Source organism: Lepisma saccharinum, chromosome 18 (assembly GCF_977018435.1).
Source record: "Lepisma saccharinum chromosome 18, izLepSacc3.1, whole genome shotgun sequence".
Taxonomy (NCBI): Eukaryota; Metazoa; Arthropoda; class Insecta; order Zygentoma; family Lepismatidae; genus Lepisma; species Lepisma saccharinum.
The window spans coordinates 16187190-16210727 of NC_139246.1; the positions used below are offsets into that span (position 1 = coordinate 16187190).

General features: G+C 34.8%; 1 protein-coding gene across 30 annotated transcripts in view; it reads left to right on the forward strand.

Moving 5' to 3' along the window:
- Nucleotides 1-23538, forward strand: part of LOC146002413 (uncharacterized) — a 562931-nt gene that overhangs the window by 471540 nt on the left and 67853 nt on the right. For all 30 annotated transcript variants that reach the window (XM_083140199.1, XM_083140200.1, XM_083140202.1 and 27 more), the window contains 6 exons: nucleotides 1026-1094; nucleotides 1450-1521; nucleotides 3507-3575; nucleotides 13448-13513; nucleotides 14754-14837; nucleotides 21104-21175. In XM_083140199.1, coding sequence (XP_082996325.1) covers nucleotides 1026-1094; nucleotides 1450-1521; nucleotides 3507-3575; nucleotides 13448-13513; nucleotides 14754-14837; nucleotides 21104-21175 — 432 coding nt within the window. The remainder of the gene's footprint in view (nucleotides 1-1025; nucleotides 1095-1449; nucleotides 1522-3506; nucleotides 3576-13447; nucleotides 13514-14753; nucleotides 14838-21103; nucleotides 21176-23538) is intronic.

Sequence of the window (23538 nt, forward strand, 5' to 3'; positions counted from 1 at the left end):
GGAACCAACTAACGTACCTGCCTCACTTACGCTAATCCAAGACTATGGTTCGGGCGACGGCTGTAAATACCTTACCTATGCATCGAAAAGTGTTTATGATGAGCTGTTACGAGTGGAAGATGATGTTGCAGAGAAATTATCATGTGCTAATAGTTTATGGGGTGATATATTTTTTGAGTGTTTGGACAATTTAAATATAATTGCTGTAAAAACTTCGCAATTAGGATGCTGTGAAGATCATGTGCTGCGTACACTACCTAAACTCGTATTTCACTATCTGAAATGTCGATTTTTCTTGCGCACCAAGAAGATAAGAAAGGAATTAAGTGCCTCGAAGACAGCAAAATCATCTCAGAAATTCTTCAAACCATCCAGCTGCTGAGCTCTTCTCCAAACGTAAGTAACGTGAATTTTTGTTTCTTATGTAGTTAGCTATGTAAGCAACGCGAGCATCTTCCACGCAGTCTCAAACGTCACCACTGCCATCTAGGCGGTGGACCACGGCAACTCAGGGAGTGCACACACTATTCCTTCTATACGCTCTGGTTATAGTATAGACAAAAATATAAACCTGTGCTTTACAATCCTATTTTTCACTTTCTTTAAAATGTTAACAAACTATACTATAGTCAAACAGCTGGATTCACCACCAAACTTGTCGAATTTATTGTGAGTTTACATTTAATTTATGCAATGTTTTGTGTATTTCTCTCCCTGTTATACTTTGGGCATTTTAATATTACGTGTATATGGTGCCCATTTGCACTTTCCTGGCAACAATCCCATATCTTGTTCCCAATTCCAATTTTTTATAAGTGATGTCAAGTACATGAATCTCTGTCAATACAATTATATTTCTCTTGCTGCTACTGTAATGAAACTATAGATGCGTTTGTCATTGTCTAGTATTGTTGAAATGATACTATAGAAACACTGAAAAGAAGATTATTTGGTCATTAGTCTTTCTTCATGCAAAACTTTCTCTAATTATGAAACATAGGGTGAAGTGTGCTATTCAATTTCAGAGAAAGATGACCAAATAGCATTGGCTAATGTATTTTTAGAACTTTGGAATACTACCAAGAGAAATCCAAGTAAGTGTTCTTTTAAATAACTTGATAACTTAATATTTCTAAACAACTTGAAATGAGAGTTAATAATAAAATCAATAAAAATTCAAACTACACAGTTTGAAGACTGAGGATAGTATTGTGCTCATTGCAAAGAATTAAAGAAAATATTAAATTAAAGGTAGGGGTGACCAGGAAGCCTTTATTGGATTTAGTGTGCTGATGTATCATGCAGTGAAAGTCACTTCCTAAGGGCTTTTATACATGGTACAAAAAGACAATTTCATAAGTATGTTAGATAGAAAGTAAACCAAAGTAAAAAAGTTGTGAAAACTTGCCGCTTTTCTGTAATCTCTCGATAATAAATCATGTGTTCCAGATCGTGAAGATGGTATAAGGCAATTCCAGCAGATGATCACAGGTATCTGGATGTCTACTTCAATGTATGCTGGTAAGACTGCATTATTGTTTTAAATTAATTTCACTTAATTTTTGTTTGTATTTTTCAGGTTATAATGTTTACTTTTATGCATAATTTATATAATTTATAATTTTGACGTTTATATGGTTTTTGTTCATACACATTTTAAACTGTGTTTTAGTGTGTATTTTAATTTCTCAATTTGCAGAGTAAGGGCTCTTTTCTGTAAGTTAATTTGTTATTAAATATGGATATTAATAAGTATCCTACTACAACAATCATTGCCGTACCCACAGGAATTAAAGTATTTAGATGAATTGCCACATTACGCGGAACACAAATTAAGTTTCTTACTGCAGCATAAAATTTTTACCTGCAGATGTTGATTACATATTACCACCATTCATACCTGGCAGCTGTCACACTGCAATAGTAGGTTCCACTGAGATGACCAGAATTATGCAGTTAATTAGAACTCTTCCATATGACTGTATGTGACAATAGTGCATTCTTTTCCATTTCATATATATGTTGATATTTGTTAATAATCAATTATGTAATGTGTGATGTCTAAATGTTAATTGTACAGGGTGATTTTTATACACGGCACCATTTGTTTTGTGTACAGAAAGTAGAAAATGCAGTATGTAGGTTTGATACTGGCGTTTTCAGGGAGAAGAGTGTTGGGGAAAGTGGTGAGAGCCATATTCGAAAGCATCGTTGCATTGTAGCAGCGACCACACCTATCATTCCACAAAACAGGATGCCGCAAGTTGTCTAATTGTTTAGATTTTTTTATGTAACGATTTTTTTTGAAAGTGAAAAAATATAACATTGTATAAAAGTTACCGAGAACATATTTTCAATAGGTAATATAGAATAAATTCATGAAAATAACCTAAAACTTCCTATTAGGATCAAAATTATCACTAACTGGGAAATCGAAAGTGGAATCATCATAAATAATTTCCACAATGTGGATATAAAGTATTCAATTCGATTCTCAAGAGTATGAACAAAAGCATTCATGAGTACAAGTAAAATTCAGCAATGAAGAAAATGTGACTTCTAGCCGTTGAAATTTGAGAGACATGAGACATGGTGTGATTATAGCCTGTAATTCATTCATAATATAATTTTACAGTGAACAATGGGCTATGCCTGTCATCTGTCTTATTGGACAGTAATTTTACGATGGTCTATGCCCATCACTCATCCGGAAAGAATTAATAGCCTAAGTGCCAGAACATCATAGCATGATAGGAAAATGGAAGAATGCGAGGAAGCATTCATGGTCCTCGTCAAAGTTACAACCCCAGAATTTGCCTGCAGTGGCTGAGGAACAGCACAAAAATAAATTAATACAGATTTCTTCATAAAAAATCCAGATCTTTTAATGCTCATAATAAGAAAGATATTTTTTCTCTCCTCCAATATGAGTTACTCAAAAAATTAGTACAGAAAAGGAAGAAAAACAAACATTCCTCAACAAGATTTTAATTTTTGTGTGGTTCCCTATGTGCTGGCCTTAAATGTTACAAAAGTTGTGCATAGAACATCTGCTGAAAGTGGCACCTCGAACATTCAGCCACTTCTATATGCGAGTCGGCAAATTGGGAAAGACATGCAGAGGTAATGGTAACAACCTTCTGCTCTATGGCATCTTTGAAGGCATCAGTTGTTTGTTGCTTATTGTTGTGTGTACAACCCTTTAGTAAACCTCGCCAGAAGAAATCAGGTGGTATCGTTACTAGCATCGATTGAGTACATATTTGTGATGTATGCAATCACTCTACACTTAGGCAAGTGCCTGCCTGCTTGGGAATTGCCAAGGTCATGGGTACAGTCTATTCATTCTGATTCTGCTTCAACAGGCATAAGCTTTTTCCATGTAAATTTTCATGGAGAACCATACAAAAATGTATTGATGAATCTTTAAGCTACCTAGCAAGAGAATCACCTTGTATTACAAACCAATTAAGATGTGGCTCTTATGTTTATGTATCTCTTTTCAGAAAATAATGTAACAAAAGACGACTTTCTTTCAAAAATGATGCAAATTTGGACTGAATATGGAAAAGAAAGTAAGTAATTTTTGCATATCGTAACAATCCCTAAGATTGTATGTTTATTTTATTAAGTCTCTCTGAACGCTTCATGTTGACCAGGGCATTCACTTGTTTTTCTCAGCGGTCTCAAGCCTCTTATGCATGTTTACAATGCATTGTGTTGTGCCATGCAAACCTCCTGAGCATTCAGGAAACAGGTAATACTTCTGGGTTTGGTGTCAGCGGTTTGCATGGTAGCAATTATAATAAACACGATTCGGCGATTCGGCATCGAGGAAGAGCTCGATGGCCAGGGAATATAGAGGTGAGACAAGCTGGGAAGTGACTGGACTTTGGGAATTGAGTTGGTAGAGAGAGGTGGTCAGCAAGGCAGGAGGTCGATAGTGGAAGCACGCTTTGGTCAGCATTAGAGAGAAGCTTACAGAGGACTTCGCTATTTTCATTCAGCTAAAGACTTCAGATAGACAGGTAATTATCCTACACCCAGCCATGATACAGGTTCAACGGTTCACAAAATCCAACGGGTTACCATTGTCTTTTCAGTAGTTTAATTCCTTTGTGTAATTTATACCTTTCGCATGCCAAGCAATAACTCGTCATGTCAATGACGAGTGGTCTCATCAAGAGGATGAATGATGAGTAGTTTACATCACCCCATCAGTTAACTGGTTCAGATCCCTTCATTCTATAGAATGACACGTGGTCGAGGTGCTGGGATTTTCATTTATTTCTTCATGAACTAAATGAAAATTGAAAGATTAAATTTTGTTAACCAGTTTAGAATTATTTCCCACCCCTAATTTTGACACGTGGTGGATTTGCTAGGGCTTCTCATGCATTTTTTTCGGAAATGCGATGAGAAAAGAGTTTGTTAACCAGTTTAAATTCAACCCCACCCCAAATATTGACACATGGTCAAATCCCACCCCAAAATTTTGCTCATTTGTTTAGTTTTTTTTGGTATGTCCTTGCCAAAATTAATTTTGAAAATACATAGGGCTTAAAGTTTTTTTGCATTAATGGGGGGGAGAAGAATTTATATATGCCATGATAGATGTTTAGTCTAACATGAGGATGGATTCGATTAAATTTATCGACTTCGAGTCTGGGTCGGTAATCAGCGAAATGTAAGAATGCGGAGGAACTGCGCCCTAGCTCCGTCGCGGTTACCCGCGTCGGGCTGGCGCTTTGGTATCAGGAGCGTCCGGCATTCCGCGTGGCGGAAGGTTCGATGTCGGATTTTAGGGAGGCCCATTTCATCAAAAATGTGGCCGGCCCAGGGACGTCCGTGGACGATTCCCTATCAATCTGCTCCTGGTAGCTCTGTGGTTCACTCACGAACCTGGTACCATGGCTACGACAAATTCCCACCTGAGAAAATTTTACCATCCAGAATTTTAATTAAGGAATAAGGAAAAGGCATTTAGATTTGATGATTTCTTGCATTGACAGTGATTTTAGAATTTTTTTATATAATCTTGAATACGAAAATTATTACAACGTTGGTTATGAGGATGCAGTAAGCTACAGTGAACAGTAAACGATTTTACCTTTAACATTTTAATTAATTAACAACGTGGATTAAAAGTGGATTTTAAAGTTATTTATGAATGAGGAAATTAAATTAGTGACACCGAGTCAGAGTCAATCGGCACTATGGTGCATTTTAACGAGTCATGGCACAGAGGATGCTTGTTTGAGTCAATATATTGTTATTATTATTATTATTAATTGAAATTCCTTAAAAGTTTAATTTAAATTTGGTTTAAAACTGACCGTAACTTGTAAAGGATTTAGAATGCTTGAACTATGACTGCTAAGACTTTTGCAACGAGGATATTACATTTTATACATATATAGTTTTGGGAACGAATAAGGCCCCGAGGACCACTCATTTATATTCTTAATGACTGAAGTCTCCTAGCACCTCATGAAGGGAGCTTAGATTAAGGAGATAGTCAAGTTTATACGAGATAGTCACTTGCCTTACGTTACCTTAACTTACGCATACATTGCCTGAAAATTTTAATTCATGTTAATATGTAAAGAAACGAAACGCTAATTATATTCCTCGACACGCTGTACAATTATGTCCGCTATTACGCCAGGCGTATATAGTTAGAGTGGTGTACCGTGATTTAGGGTATAAACCGCCCAATTAATTAAAAGTTCTAGTTGAGAAGTAATAGATGTATTGATAGGCTGCAGTGACGAGAGATGTCCGTTCACAGGTAAGCAGTTGTGACGAGAATGAATCCGTACACATATATACATATACTTATATGCTTTAAGCAAAGTTAGGCACAGCCAACTTATTTTTGAATAACTAGAAGAGAATTATGAGAGCATTACACGGCGTGGACGTTTCTCACATATTAACGAGATTTTTTTTTGTTAGTATATATTTATATTTTTTTTTCCTGTCCGAAACAATGTTTCGTTTGACAGTTGAATATTTATCCTTAGCACGTTGTAGCTTCGAATGTTAGAAACTTTAAAAGGTAGATTGTTTTAAATCTTAAATTACAAATATTGCAATTTTGCTCCAAGTTACGGCATTTATTAAAGTGGAACAGTTCTAATATTTTAAATCCACTTGCATGACATAATAATAATAATAATTTATAATAAAATAGCACTAATAATATTAAAGATTAAAAGCAGACTTATTATTTAATAATGTGCTTTAGGCACAAAAGTTTTTTTTGCAGTATGTAACAATACTAGCTCAGCGAATACATCACTATAATTTTATAGTTACTCTTCAGAAGAAGGTATATAGTTATATTAGCAAAGTTTATTTTAAGCGCCAGTTATGAGAATATTTATACTATATGAATATGTAGACGTCGACGTCAAGATTTTTTGCGCCCCAATAACAAGTATTTTCCTTCGGATATTGGATCTAGACCAAAATCCGGGAAATCCATTCTGCCATCGCAGAATGATAATGATTAAACCACAACGGTTTTAGTTTCTAACTTTGCCACAATAATATGCTAAGCATATTTTAGAATGAGTAGAGAGAATTAAAGATTCTTCAAGTTTTAGTGATGTTAGTATTTTAAATGCATTTAAAGATCGCATAAATAATAATTATTATTTTAGTTCAGGTAGTCAGGAGTAAATCACTCCCAATTTTTCCATTACCTTGTACCTTAGTACGGTTCAACTGATTTTAAGTATTTAAGAATAGATATAACACCTGAAATTAAATAAGATAAGTTTGCAGTAAAATTTAAAATAACATAAGTTAAACAGTGCTAATAAATTTAGAGAATAAATAAATTATATTAAATAAATAAATTACGCAGATAATTTGAGCCTAGAGTCAGAACTAATTAAAAATTGAGTTAAACTATTTATTAATTAGACTAGGCAGGCTTAAAATACGTATTAGCTTTGAAGAACTGTTTGTTTTGATTGCCTAAGCAACATGAAAATCATTGCGATTTTAGTTATTTTAAACGGATTACTTCCATACATAAAGTCTTCTAATTTTATTTATCTGTTGAACAAGTCCTTTGACTATCCTTATAATATAATTACAATTTTATTATTAACAACATTTATTATTAGTATTTTTATAATTTTCATAATCTGTTATTTTCAATGTCAACGCAAGAATTCTATTATTCATGACCATGAGTGTACCAACGAATTACCGTTAAGCAAACTTAATGCTTCACCATCCATTGATCAGATTTACGACGATATTGCACCGATTGTTGAAGTGGTACCATTGAAAACGAGTCGCCCGCCAATTCCCCCACCCCTTCCTCAGTCCATTATTATTCAACCTAGGGTACAACTAGAAGTTGTATCAACTGTTGTTATTACGAGCACGGAAGTGTTCAAGTAACACACTGTCGCAAGCGCAACGATATATTTTTCCCTTTCCATCCCATCTATGACGTAATTTTAAAGACCTTGACTTTATTTCGAACTCCCGCAGCTGTTACTACACTTTGTTCGTAGTAATTTAAAGTTTTGTACACATGTACACGTCATTCGGGGCGTCAGCGAACCATCGCCTTGCATTTTCTTTCTCCGTTCCTTTGCCCGCTGCCCGAAGCAGCGATTTTTCCCCTCCACCTCTCCGACGGCACCCGAACGTACCCGAAGTCGCCGATCACGGCAGCGAACTTGCGAGAGCTCTCGTTGTCGCCATAGAGAAAGTTTCAGTTGCGTCCAGCGACCACTAATGCAACTTTGCACAATTTAGAATGTCTGGTATCAGCAAATTCCTTTCTCCGCACTGAAGCTCTCTCCCGAGTACTTTGAACACGCTGGAAGCTCAGAAAACACTTACCATAGGCTTTGCATATTTTCTCGAACCAGTGGCGATCGTCCATTAAAATTTTATGGGATCAGTTTAGTTACGCATATAGCCATCAGAATTTGATTTTTACGATAGAAGTTCATGTAAACAATGTTAGGGATATTTTGTTCTATATAGATAAATTTTTTCCGTAAAACGTCGCATTTATGCACTTCAGACTAATCACGACCAATAATTTTCAAAGGAACAACAAGACGAAATTATTTTTTTTCATTTTTCTCGCAAAATTTTCCCGTTTTTCATAGAGATATTTATAGTAAGTAAATTTTTTGGGAAATTGACGCACTTTTCATTAGAATCAGGATAAAGTCAAACGAAATTTCGATCAAAATCAGGGCAATTTTAGCACTTTATGCACTTAGAGTAATCAAAATTTGTCAGCAAGATGCCAAGGCTAAGCCTCGGTGATTGGCACAGGCATGTGCAGCAAAAGTCGCCACGGCAGCGTTAGCCTTTCCAAATTTAAACAGTGTGGTTTACCACAAATGTTATAATTTGAGAAATTATTATTATTATTAATATTTATTATTAGGAAGTTTAGTTTATCTACCCAATTTGCACCTTATTCGACAATGCAGCAATAAATTCATTACTTCTTACTGATTAACTTCATGTTAATGTTAGTACAGTAGGTAATAATTATTAATTTGTATTTATATTGTAATATATAGCATAACTATTTTCTATCTATTTTGTTTAAACATACCTAAGGGATTGACACACCATTCTTATATGGGTCAAGTATACCTTTCCGCGGCGGGTCTGTTTACACGACCAAGTGATTTGAGGTATACGGCGGACTCAAGAAGTTTTGAGTGGTTAAATTTCTTTTGTTTAAAGAAAATTGGAAATTGAGAAAGTTTTTATTATTTTTATTGTGTTTCAAATTTGAATATCACCTTTTTATTTCCCTGATGCTATATTTTGTTACCACCTGGAGTTTCAACGAAACTCAGAAGTAGCATTTACTGAAATTTTGTTTTATATTGCATTATATTGAACCACGGCAAATTGCACCGGCCTATCGTTTATTAGGAAGCCATTAGAGGCTTGCCAAAGCAACCTTTTAGCACTCGAATAGCTTGCTTTGCGCAACACAAATTTTATATATTTATTTTAAGGGTTTACAACATAATTTATTTTATAATTTTCAACAGAATTTAGAACATGCTTGCAACACTTATTTTGTTTATTAATTCTCCATTTTGTAATTTTGAAGTGAAATCTATTACTGACAATAAATTATTTCAGTTTATCAGAACACGTAATGGTATTTTAATATCAGGTTCAGGTCAATTTATTGTTATTCAGAATTTCAATAATAATTTGAACACGCACAGATCAATTCAGTTTAACGAAGGGGAATCTCTATTTTTTAATTATCAGGATTTTTCGCAAATTATTGTGGATCAACAAATTTTACACACAAGAATTTTAGCTTTCGAACAAGTCAAAATGCAGGAAATTGAGTTACTACCTAATATTCCCAAAAATTTATCTGATTTCACTATTCCCCAATGGACTTCGCTTGAACTTGCTTTAAAGCAACTTAATCAATCAATTAGTAAGAACATCTCATTTCAGGAATTAGTCCTAAACCCTTTGCCTATGTCTATATTAGTTTTTGTTATTTGGAATGTGTTATTAACTGCAACCCTAGGATATTATTTTTTTAAGCATCATCAGCTTGCGAAACAGATTCATTTAGAGCAGCGCAGTAATAATTAATAGGTTAAGGCAACACATTAATCATGGACATTAATATTTTAATTTCAGTTGGATATTTTGTTTAAATTTTCCTTATTTATTTTCAAAGAGTTATGGCAATTATTTTATTTAATTTATTTTATTTTGATGAGACAATTTAATTTGATTTTAAAGAAAAGGCAGTGGAAATTAGTTGGTATTGGGTACTTGCATGAACATGAATTATACATTTCCTATCCTTCATTATTTCCTTTCTTTGTCATAATTTTTCCTTTTAACCTAACCTGTCTATATGGAGCACCATGGACAAGCAATGCCTACACCATCCATGGGCATTTTTCATGACGGACATCCGCAGGCAGTCTACTATTACCAGGCAGAAAGACTTATTATCATTCTACGAGGGAGACATGCAGACATTTTTAAGTACTATTTCAAGGAGAGACTCGTCACCACCAATTTGAGGGAGACATGCAGACATTTCTAATTATTACTACACGGAGACTACCTTTTACAGGAAGGATGTAGTCAACCATACATTTCCAGTATAGCGGACTATACACTATCAACGACAACTAGTGATGGAGCTAGATAAAATTTCCCTCCACACTGTTTGCAGTTCGAACAACAACTTTTCCCTATCTCCCAAGTTCTACGGGTAATTTACTACATTTTTTACATTGCCCCAATGCAGTCAAGACGACAAGCAATCCAGAAAGAAGAAGAAGCATAGAACACATACATTCTACAAACAGCAGTTCCGGTTACAAACAATAATTACAGAATTGTGCTACAGTGTTTCTACACATACACATGCGAGCTTCTATCATGTGTATCTATTTGGTCATTTAACATGCATTATGGGAAACAATACTTTTCCATAGCCCTTATATACATTTTCAGTTTTGTGCCATGCATGAGAACCAGTTTTGTATGCATTCAAATTTACATTATACTACAAGGAAGCGACAAGCGCCAGTGGTGTCAATTGACCAGTGCATCAATTAGTGCATAATTTTTTTTAAGATGAAATTTTGCACTTTGAATAATAAACGGACATGCAAGCAATAAATAACATAATTACAGCACTTTCGAACATTTTAGAAAGCATGCTTTAGTGCCAATATTTTATGCATATGTTTGTCGCATGCAGTTATTATCGTTATATTTTTTTTTTCTCTCACCAACATGGAATATCGAAAGCGACACATTTTGTTCGCAGAACATTTTTTGATATTTATAACTCGAGCACATAGTTTTGACACTTGCAAGATTATTAATTTTTGTGTGCAGTCATACAAAGGTATTCACCAAGCCATATATATGTATACAGTGTACAGTTTAACGTAGAAAAGAAAATTGAACGCTATAGTTATGTTTTACCAGTGACAGTTATCAGTGTAACCAATTATATGCATTGAATATTGTATTATAATACATTGGAATGTGCACCATAGCCGTGCAAGTTCATATATTCAACGAATTTAGGAGTGCATTGGCTACGTAGTTCGTACAATATACTACACTTTGATATAATCAGGCTTTCACACAGAAAAAACAGTGAGATGTGACAATGTTTTACATGCCTACTTACGTTTACTTACTTGTGCACCTTTTTAAGGTTTTTCTATTTATTTGAAGAGTCTATATCGAGTGGCAATATAAACAAACATTGTGAATTCCGTTCTTGCGAAGACGCTCTAGCCGTTGGCCTCGCGGGTGACACAGAGTAGACACCGCTTGGCGAGGCATCACAGATTCTTGACTAGGACCAGGCGGATGAGCAATTCTACATAATAAACATTACGTACGCGCGCATGTGATACATTAAGAGTTTTATCGCTTAACGACACGAACTTTTTGTGATTTCTAGTCTTATAATAATATATATTATTGTTTTTTACATCGTATAAACATACGAATTTGTTAGTATTAAGGGTATTATTCATTATAAAGTTTAGGGAATGAAAATTTTCTTCCCTTCAGGATGCAGTAAACAAGAGAAAGTTGTGTTATGGTGGATTTCTTTTGTATATTTGGGTTTTTTAAGAAAATATATGGAATTGGCGAACCTGAGTCATGTCAAGCTTTGCGATTTGACTTTTAAATTTTCAAAGGAGAAAATTTTTCCTTGGCGGGGCGAACGTAACAATCCCTAAGATTGTATGTTTATTTTATTAAGTCTCTCTGAACGCTTCATGTTGACCAGGGCATTCACTTGTTTTTCTCAGCGGTCTCAAGCCTCTTAGGCATGTTTACAATGCATTGTGTTGTGCCATGCAAACCTCCTGAGCATTCAGGAAACAGGTAATACTTCTGGGTTTGGTGTCAGCAGTTTGCATGGTAGCAATTATAATAAACACGATTCGGCGATTCGGCATCGAGGAAGAGCTCGATGGCCAGGGAATATAGAGGTGAGACAAGCTGGGAAGTGACTGGACTTTGGGAATTGAGTTGGTAGAGAGAGGTGGTCAGCAAGGCAGGAGGTCGATAGTGGAAGCACGCTTTGGTCAGCATTAGAGAGAAGCTTATAGAGGACTTCGCTATTTTCATTCAGCTAAAGACTTCAGATAGACAGGTAATTATCCTACACCCAGCCATGATACAGGTTCAACGGTTCACAAAATCCAACGGGTTACCATTGTCTTTTCAGTAGTTTAATTCCTTTGTGTAATTTATACCTTTCGCATGCCAAGCAATAACTCGTCATGTCAATGACGAGTGGTCTCATCAAGAGGATGAATGATGAGTAGTTTACATCACCCCATCAGTTAACTGGTTCAGATCCCTTCATTCTATAGAATGACACGATATTTATTTGTATTTAAAATAATAATCCTTCAGTCAATTACAGTAGAACGTTGATTGTATGTTTTTTTCGAATAACCAAGTTCAAAAAACTTAAAATGTTAGAAAAATGTAAATTCAAGAACATTTTTGAGCTTTTACGAGAGGTAATCGGAAATAAGAATACAAAGCCTGTAAATTCCAGTAGGTATTTATTAGATGAATACAAATGGACTCACGTGAAAGGACACTTCAAACAGCCCAACTCTTATTTCCTGGTGCACATCATCCGAGTGAAACTGGCATCATTGCTGCACCTACAAATAGCAATTCGGGAAAAGAGGCCCAGACCTTTCACCACAGGAGTCGTTCTGCTTCATGACAATATGAATCCACACACGGCTCACAATACACGTGATGCCCTGGGTTGGACTCCAACAACAGGACCCAAGTTCTATGAGACAGGCATCATGAAGTTCTGGGATTAAGGCCTGAACCAGGGAGGAGACTGTGTTGAGAAGTAGTGTATGAAGTATCCTTTCACATGAGTCCATTCGTATTCGTCTAATAAATACCCACTGGAATTTACAGGTTTTGTATTATTTTCTTCTGATCATCCTTCGTACTTTATTGTACTCATGAAGATTGAATTATAGTGCAGGAAAATATAAAATCCAGAAACACAAACTCATGTTCCACTGTAGTTAAAAATAAATGCATCATGAACTTACATGTATAAAATATATTTGTTTTAGCTTGTTTTAAAATCATGACAAAAGCAGGATCATACTCAAAAGGGCAGATATAGATGGGCTTTCTCTAATGGATCCTAAGAATATGGGAAAATATAGTATGTACAACTTTAGAAATAAATGTTCTCTCTCTGTTTTTTTGGAAATCCTGGTCACATACCATCCAGTGATAAAAATAATATTTTTAATGTTCTATTTTTAGGATACCCAAATTATTATTAGCTATACTACAAAGAATTTTAGGTAATTTGAAAGAGGTTTTGTAAATTTATTTTATAGTAAATGATTTATTTTTTTAGGGGCTGAAGACGCTAAAGAGGCATTCTTAGAGATAATTAAAGAATCTCAGTTAATATCAACATCAGGTATGTGCAATAGATATTACCTTATAAGTAGTTTTCATTTGTGACTTTAATTACATAGGCCACTTTAGGTATAGGTTGAACTTGTGAGGTTACCTATTCACATCAGAAAATATATTAAAATCCACCTTTTGTGGTAAATAAAGTTTACAAAACATGTATGAACTGTTTCTAAATAATAATTGTATGTATTGCTTTCTACACTTATTCTTCAGAATAATAAAAACATGTGAAGTACATTTACCATGTAGTGTGTGAGAAAGAGACAGATACCTGCTCCACATTGCAGCTTCCCGTGAAGGCATATGGGTACATTATGGGGATAGGATCCCACACATTTGCAGTCTGAGTCATTCGGGAATTTGATGTGATCAGCACCACATTCTGGCCATCTTCACCCTCTGTACCTACTTTAATTAGAGGCTGGGTGAACCCCAGAGCTCCTCCATGCAGAGACAATGCTGAAAAAAGAAAAGAAAAACCAGAAATTATCCACCCCAGAAATACAACCTGAATCTCCAACATGGTAGTCAGATACCCCACAGACTGCAAGCATCATGATCCATTCTGAAATAATTCCAAAATAGATACAGTTTATAAGCTGGTAAACATTTGCAATTACTACTGCAAAGAAATTCAGTAGCCATCCCACACAGGGAAAATACCTTCACCTTACGTAAAGTTTTCAATCAGGTCATAAAAACTTTTTCGTGAACCCTGGAGTCAAGTTGGTAGGGTATTTCCATGCAAGATGCTTTAATTCGGTTCCCAGTGTAGATGTCCTTGGGCAGGATATTTTCTGTTGAAGTACTGTTTATCTAGGTACGTTCATTGTGTGATGCAATGCCCAACAAAGAACAGCTTAGCCGTAATTTCACAGAACTTCATATATGTAGGTATCAGTAAAGCCTTGAATATTGCCATTGTTGTAAAATCATTAAAACATCTTAAAATTCCTGGAACTTAAAATCAGGTAAAAATGAAGAGGCAATACACAATACAGGTTGACTTTCAGAATATGGTATAAGTTAGAAATTTTGGTGAGTTTTTCATGATTCCCTAACAATGATAATTTTCCTTTAACTGTACATTGATAAACATAGAGCAGGTGCCTGTGTAGCATTCAGTTCCACATTTGTACATTTATTATCCTTGGGAAATATTTGTGTATTCAAACAAGAAAAACCCTTCTTTATACATATGTTTCTCTTGTATCTAACCCTAATATTCCTCTTTTTTTCAGTTCTTTCTTTCATTGAAGAAGACTTGAAGGAAGAGATGATAAATCATTTAATTGAAGTTTGGGAATTAACGAAAAACATGAAAGGTGAGTGTAAACAAAATGTTAATAAGTGTGCTCTATAATCCAATAGCCAATCCTTGCCAAGCATATGTTTAATTGTGTGATCTTGAAAAAGCATTAAAGACAGAAACACGGTTAGAAAGTGAGTATTTCAAGATCATATAGAAGTAAATGTTACAATGCATATTTCATTGCTGAGTGGTTGGCACAGCATGCTACAACAATGTCCTAAAGTGAGTTTATTAGAATCAGTCTGAACATATATGGCAGTGAATTTGTACAAATATTTTAAAACCCATAAAATGATAAGATACAAGTTGTTTACTCCCACAAACAATGATGGAAAATCTCTATATGATAGTCCCAATTATAGGTGAGAAACAGTTTGACAATTTCCCTTTCAAATCAATCCCAACCCTCATATGCATGGGCACTTCCAGCTGGACTTAGAAATCTTCCTTAAGACTAACACTAACATTGTTGCCTGTACGTGCTGTAATGACCAAGCCAATGTGAGGGGGAAGGGAGAAGTTCTTTATCTGATGTACACACCTTGAAGCCCCAAGCTTACAGTGAAGCAACTAGCCTTCTCAAGGATTCTCAAACTATGCATGTGCAAACAAGATTCCCAGTAGATGCAGTAACAACTATCAGATTCCTTGCATGCAGGCAAAGCAAAAGATCATAAAGAATAAAGAGGGTTTCATTGACTTAAATACTTCACTCACACAATAATGCCGAGTGAAGCTGTGATGGACAGACATTAAATATATGATTTTATCTGGTCACCACAAATGTTGGTTGGTTGGTTCATTCCCGAGTGATGTGTGTCACTTTGGTGTGAAATTTCTCTTACATTTGTTTTAGACCATGTCTGAATTAGCAAGCTCACTGTTACATTCTTTTCCATCACTTTAATGTCGTCCAAATTGGTATGCTGGCTTGCAGTATAGTTACCACTTTTCCCACCAGGTGTCAGTTCAAATGTCACCCACCTTGATCTGGGATGTAGGCGCACAGTACATAAGCTGACATCAACTAAAAGTTTCCAGATTTAAATTGGCTATGTAACTTGTGATTTCTTCCTTTACAAGTGTCTTGTATGTACATATTGCTTGGGGTTGTAGAATAATTTTTGGGTAGTGTAAACACAATTTTTGATGTATTTATATGCTTGTCAGAATCATAATCTACAAAATATATCTTATTTTTTAACAATATTTCTATATACAATGTTATTGTGCTACCTCTATTTGTGAAAGGTACATAAATCTTAATATTAATAATATTAAACCACGGCTAATATAACTTCAGGGTAGGGTTCTTTTTGAAAATGAAACCAGACAGGAAGCCTTCCAATGGAGACGTTCAAATGATTATATTATCTAAATAAGGATACATGGATTTGGATATTTATATAATGAGCTACATATTTCTCTGATTCTTATTTACATGCAATTTTCATCTTAATGTGTGCTTTACAAATTTGCTTCTTCTTTCTAATTTGTATAATCTTCTTTCATCTATGTTTCCTTCCAGACTTCTTTCTGGACTTCTTTCTTTGTGGGAATTCGGATATGGACTTCTTTCTGGATTTCCTTCTGTGTGGGAATTCTGATATGGACTTCCTTCTGGACTTCCTTCTTTGTGTGAATTTGGTTCTGGACTTCTTTCTGGACTTCCTCCTTTGTAGGAATTCGGATATATACTTCCTTCTGGGCTTCTTTCTTTGTGGGAATTTGGATATGGACTTCCTTCTGGACTGCTTTCTAGACTTCCTTCTGGATTTCCTTCTGTGTGGGAATTCTGATATAGGCTTCCTTCTGGACTTCCTTCTTTGTAGGAATTCGGTTATGAACTTCCTTCTGGACTTCCTTCTTTGTAGGAATTCGGATATAGACTTCCTTCTGGACTGCTTTCTGGACTTCCTTCTGTACTTCCTTCTGTGTGGGAATTCTGATATGGACTTCCTTCTGGATTCTTATGTAATCCTTGGAACGTGGATCCTTTATTCCACTCACTAAGTACAATTCTCGCAAGCTGGTAACACCTCCTTTTTCCTTCATTTACACCAAGTCCTAGGGGGTTACAAGTTCACTGCCTATTTCTGTTTTTCGCCATTTGAGGAATTACTTTATTCTTTTCCCCCGCTCTTCTCTTGAGCTTTGGGCAATATCCTAAACTCCTCCCTTGAGGCTACGACTGGAACGTGCCAACACTAAATAAGTGTATACTTGGTGCCAGATGACTGAAACATGCAGCCAAGTAGGTGCTACGACTGTGATGTGCAACCAAAGGTAAAGTGGTTTGCAACTGGAACGCACCACCACTGGTATAATCAAAATTTCCACTACGGGGATGGTAAATCAAGCTAACAGATTTGAGATCTGTTAAAAGACACGAATTTATATCAGTGTTTTCACTTCTTTAGTTTTCCGGTATATTTACATATGAGCACCAATTTAATTTATTAAGTATTTACAGTAATTTATTGTCTTTATATCTTTTCTTCATCCTCTTATAATGGATTCTATTGTTGTTCATCTTTTCAAATTACTCTGCGCTTATTTACACTGCCATTCGCATATCTCGTGTTAATCTCCAATCTTGCACACCTTGTGCTGCCATCTCTATTCCACCTCGGCAAACCATTTACATGAATTGGTCCCATTGGTTACGTAACAATTGATAAACTGTCCAAGCAGCAGTGAGTCTTAGATTGTCCATTCAGTAAGCATTGCTTCTACAAAGTGAAAGTTGCAATACGGCCTCCAAGTGTGGTGTCTGACAAATTTACAATTCATGATGGGTTAAAACAAGGAGATGCATTATCTCCATTGCTCTTTAACATTGCCTTAGAATATGCTGTTAGGAAGGTAAAAGAAACTAAAGGAGGACTAAATTTAAATGGTATGACTCAGTTGTTAGCATATGCAGATGATGTAGACTTATTAGGGGATGATATAAATACAATTAAGAATAATGCTAAAATATTTTTCAAAACTGCTAAAGAGATAGGTTTGGAAGTTAATGAAGATAAAACTAAATATATGCTTACAGGCCGAAACCAAGTGTTAGGTAATAATCAAAATCTAATTATTGATAACAACTCGTTTGAACCAGTTTCCAAATTCAAATACTTAGGAGTAATATTAACTAATGAAAATTATATTAAAGAGGAAATAAAAAGTAGGCTTAATTCAGGAAATGCATGTTACTTCTCTCTTCATAAACTTTTGTCTTCTCGTTTAATATCTAAGAAACTAAAAGTTAAAATATACAAAACAGTAATTTTGCCTGTAGTATTATATGGGTGTGAAACTTGGTCCCTTACATTGAAAGAGGAACATAAATTGAGAGTATTTGAAAATAAGATCCTTAGTAAAATATTTGGACCTAAAAGAAATGAGGAGACAGGTGAGTGGAGAAGGTTACATAATTTAGAACTACATAATTTGTATTCAAGTCCAGATATTATTAGAATAATTAAATCAAGAAGACTTAGGTGGGCAGGCCATGTGGACCGAATGGGAGAGGAAAGAGGAGTTCACTGGATTCTTGTTGGGAAACCTGATGGTAAGAGACCTGTAGGAAGGCCAAGATGAAGATGGAGGGACAACGTTGACCTGAAGGGAATCTGTAGGGATGGAAAAGAGTATATAGATCTTGCTCAAGATAGGGACAGACGGAAGGCCTGTGTTGCTGCAGCCATGAACCTTCGGGTTTAAGAAGGCTAGAGAGTTAGTTAGTTAGTTAGTTAGTTAAGTGTGGTGCTACAGAGAGTCTAGTTGTCCCACCTTCCACCTATCCCCCCAACTCCACCTATGCTGCAGATTTGGACCATAATGGTATTGGGGATTCTGCAGATGGAATGGTGCTGTAAGAGCAGAAGATTCAGATACGGCCTGATTTTACTTTCTATTTTTGGCTAATTACAAAGATAAGAGTAATAAGTAGACCTCGGATTTTAGGTTTTTAACCTATTTTTTCCTTTTCAGGTAAATGAGAAATAAGTTACATCAGTGTTTCATCAAAAAATGCAACAACTGATGAAGTCTTATAGAACCTAAAATAACCTATTTTGCCTGTTAGAACCTATTTTAGGTGTTTGTGCCTAAATCAAACCTTTTTTAAGGTTTATATATATTTTTTTAAGACTTTACATGATTTTTACACCACACATAGGTATTTGTTCTGTTTGGTAATGAAGAAATTCAATGACTAACTTGTTTGAAACATGCTCTCTGTCGATTTCCCTCCAAGTCCATGTTGTTTTTTTCAAGCTCTAAATAAAGCAAAATGTCTAGTGCAACTGATGCCTGCACAGTCCAAAGTACAAACTTCTGATCCGCAATGTCTTTTTTTACTTTTGGTGCTTTCTAGCATTCAAATTTGCACCACTGACAAAGTTTCTGTTTAAAGCTCATTTTCATCATATACAATTATCCTCACAGATATAAAAATTAGTGCATAATTTTGAAAATTATTCATAGAAATGTAAGTTTGGTTAGAAAATTAATATTTGATGGTTATATATATCTATTAAAATTTCTCATGGTTCCTTTGAAATTTTGTTTTTAACAATTGTACCTAATTAGTATTTTTCAGGAACTTTGAACCATTTTAAGTTTTTTGGAACCTTCTTTATAATTTTTTTAGTCTAATTTAATATTTTAGAACCTATTTAAGGATTTTTAGAACCTATTTTAGGATTTATAGAACCTATTTTAGGATTTTTTAGTCTAATTTAATATTTTTAGATCCTATTTTAGGATTTTTAGAACCTATTTTAGGATTTTTAGAACCTATTTTAGAATTCTTAGAGGCTATTTTAGGATTTTTAGAGCCTTTTTTAGGAACCTAAAAGTACATTTTTTAGAACCTAAAAATCCGAGGTCTACTAATAATTGATAAGATGAAATTGGTGAAAGGACTGTCACAAACACATACTGACTGTAAGTACAGTCACCAAAGCCTCGTTAGTCTGCAAAATGCAGTCTAGGGTGCGCTGTATAGAAGTGAGGTTGACATTTAGGTACCTTCAGAAAGGGTCACCCTCCTTACACACCAGAATTTTCATGAAGTTAAATGTTTTTAATGATGTGTCTCATATATACAACAAAGACAATCATTTTTTTTTAAAAAAAAGAAGTCTCAATCAAATCAATTGTAATTATTAACTAGTGGAATTTTCTACTGCACATGTTGAAAAATAAAACTTATACAGTAAAACTAATCAAAAATCAAATAATTATGCATATTAACTTTCTTAAGTTCCATTATTTGATGCTGATTTTTTAATTGTTGATTTTAGCTGCACAAGAACCTAGAATACTTTAGAATGGGTTTCTAAACTAGTTATGACCTGTGAAATATTATTTAGTTCTTTAAAATTTAGTGTAAAAAATTAATTACTTTTGTGAAAAACATGTTGAACAAAAGAACTATAATATGCCTCTTGAATCAATAAAAATTCTCATAAAGAAGAAAATCGATAAGAGTTTGCATACAATTTCATTGTACTTTATTAAAATAAATTATTTCTTTGTAAATGCAGTGCAAGAAACTTTATTAAAACTAAGATATTTTGGTATCAATTAAATGCATTTTATGAAATAAATTTAATAATATACGAGGGCTATCCAGAAAGTAACTCACGTTTTGGAATAAAAAGAAGACAAGTAAAAGTAGACATTTTTTATTATATACATTTTGAAGCGACACTCTTACAGTACTTTTCGACATAGATGCCATACAAGTTTAGGCACTTATCATAGCAATGAACAAATTTACAAAGTCCATTGTCATAAGAAGTTGGCGCCTGTGACTTCAATCATGTCTGCACACCAGCCTGAAAGTTTGGTCTTCATCATGAACGTTTGTGTGGCCATCTTTAAACATGAGGTGCCAACGCCTCACTCCACTTTCACTCATCACATCTTTACCGTAGACTTCACACAGTTGTCGATGAATGTCAATCGGTTTAGTGTCTTTCGCCAACATAAATCGTATGACCGACCTCACTTCACAACTGGCGGGATTTTCAATCAGAGCACTCATGTTAACAATGTATTATGAACAAAGCAGAAGCGACAGGAACTTCACACGTCCACAGCTGGATGCGCACTGAACGGGCGGAATTCCCTGAACAATATGGTGGCGCTTGCCCTGCCCCTAGCGGCACCCCGTTGAAACATGAGGGACTTTCTGGATAGCCCTCGTACATTGCTTCATTTAATTACTTTAAATATTTCCTTTACCTTTGATGTATTTTTGTTTTTCCATTGCAGATCCTGAAGAAGGAAAGAGAGAATTTAATTTGAAAGTAATTGAAGTATGGAACACCTACACAGGAGACAAAGGTTGGTGTGGTCAAGATTTAGATGTACTGTATAAAATATCTTTAGCATGTTATTGTGGCATATATATGTTGCAATATTGCACACATGGACTTAAAAAAACAGATGATATTTAGATGTATCCATTTAATAATCTAATGACTGTATGCATGCTTTAGTGTAGACAGAAGTTGCATGTATTGATTCTGTTCTTTACATGTTTGCATTAAAACTTAATGAAATATTTACTTTTTACAAAAAGTAAGTATAAAGTAACTTCCATAAATATAACCCAGCATACATGAAGTTTTCATTTTAAGGCATGTTGCACACATTTTAAACAAAGAAACATTAAAAATTGTAAACAAAATATTATCTTAAGTACATGTACTACAGTGTGAAATACAGTGGAATCTCGATTTTATGTTTTTCAGGGGACCAAGCTGAAAAAACTTAAACTGCGGGAAAATGTAAAATCGAAGAAAATTTTATAACATTTTGCTATGTTGGGACCATGAAAACTGAATGTGTAATGCGGGAAAATGTAAAATCCGGGAACATAAAATCGAGGTTCCACTGCAATTTTAAAAATATATAATTTAAAGCAAGGAAATAAAATTTACAACATTGATATTGATATTGCAGTCACTTTAATATTTGCATACCCTAAGTGGAATAAAAGAGAAATAGCTAATGACATGTCAGTTTGGTGGGGCATATCTCTTTGTTTGATGACTTCCTACAACCATTTGAGGGGTTCCCCGATGGCGCAATGGTAGCATCGTCACCTTGTTATCAAGGGGTCCCAGGTTCGATACCCGGTGGAGGCTCATAGTGGTTCGGATCCCACTTTAAACTGTAGGTCCAGTTCCGATTAGCCTTACTGTGCATAAAGTGGACTTAAAACACCAACTCAACAACAACGACAATCATTTGAGCTTGATTGATTGAATTGTTGTTTTAAGTCCACTTTATGCACAGAAAGGCTAATCGAGACTTCACCTACAGTTTAAAGTGGGATCCGAATTACTATGTGCCTCCACTGGGTATCAAACCCATTACCCCTTGATTACAAGGCGACGTTACTATCACTGGGTCTTCAGGGAGGGCCATTTGAGCTTGAAACTTAGATCTTTATGGTGTAATTGTATCCAGATTTCCCTATTCACCCCATATCCACAGTTATAAATTCTCTTTCAAATTAATTACAATTTTACTCATCCTTTACCTCCAATTCTAGCCATGCATGTTTGATTTAATTAGGTTGAGATCAGGAAACTAAAATGCCATTTTCAGAACCTTAGGTCATTTATTGAGCAACCACTCCCTCACAAAATACAATTTATTCATGAAATTCTTATCTTGATAGAATGTGAAATTATCATTGATCCCAAGTTTTCCAGCACTTTTGTGCAAATTTTTCCTTTGGAACTGCCAAATAATATTCCTTGTTCATCACGTTTCCTATAAAATTAATTTCCCTACCCAATCTGATATTATGTTTCCCCAAATAACCACATTACCACCAACACACTTTACTCTCTGTTGTAGATTTTTTTAAATATATTTGTTTTTTGACTTGTACCATCTCATCCTCCTCATATCTAATCTGGAAACATTAAACTTACTCTCATCTGTGAAAATAGCACTCTCTTACCTGCTTTCATCCTTTTACAGATGTTCTTTCTTGAATTGTAGCCCTTCTCACAACACTGATTCTTTTAAACTACTTATAGTTGACTTTCCTGGGCATGTAATGTACTGTTTGCATTCATAGAGCAGACTTGGTGTCTTCTATATTTTTCACTACTGGTTTCAGAGCATTTACTTTGGGTTCCTTGATTTTTCAGCTTGTTCATCTCTTTCATGTATTTTGCTTGGTTTTTTGAATAGTGTTCATTTGATGTTTCAAGTGAAAGTATGTGTAATATACATGCGTATTAACCAGTCATTAGTCTGTGCATACACAACAATATATTTGTTTTATGTCCACTTTATGCTCATGTAGACTAACCTGGACTGGACCTACAGTTTAAAGTAGGATCCAAAATACTGCACAATGTGCCTCCATCAGTGATCACATCTACCAACCCAGTATTAAGTGGTAAATTTTCCATTAAGATCCTCAATTATTTTCATGCACTTCCTTAATTCCTCTTGCAGTTATTTAATTCACGTAAATTCAAAGAATTGTTTGTCTAAACCATCTCTTAAGTTAGATCTTTTTTTACTAAAACTTTAAAATGCTGTTTTTCTTGTATGTATGCATTGCTTGCATTATAGAATTATTTTCCTGTAGTTTACAGTTATTACAAGCATAAGAAAACATTTTTCTTTGTGACGTTTGGCAATAAGATGGCATGAACACGATTTGGACATTATAAATC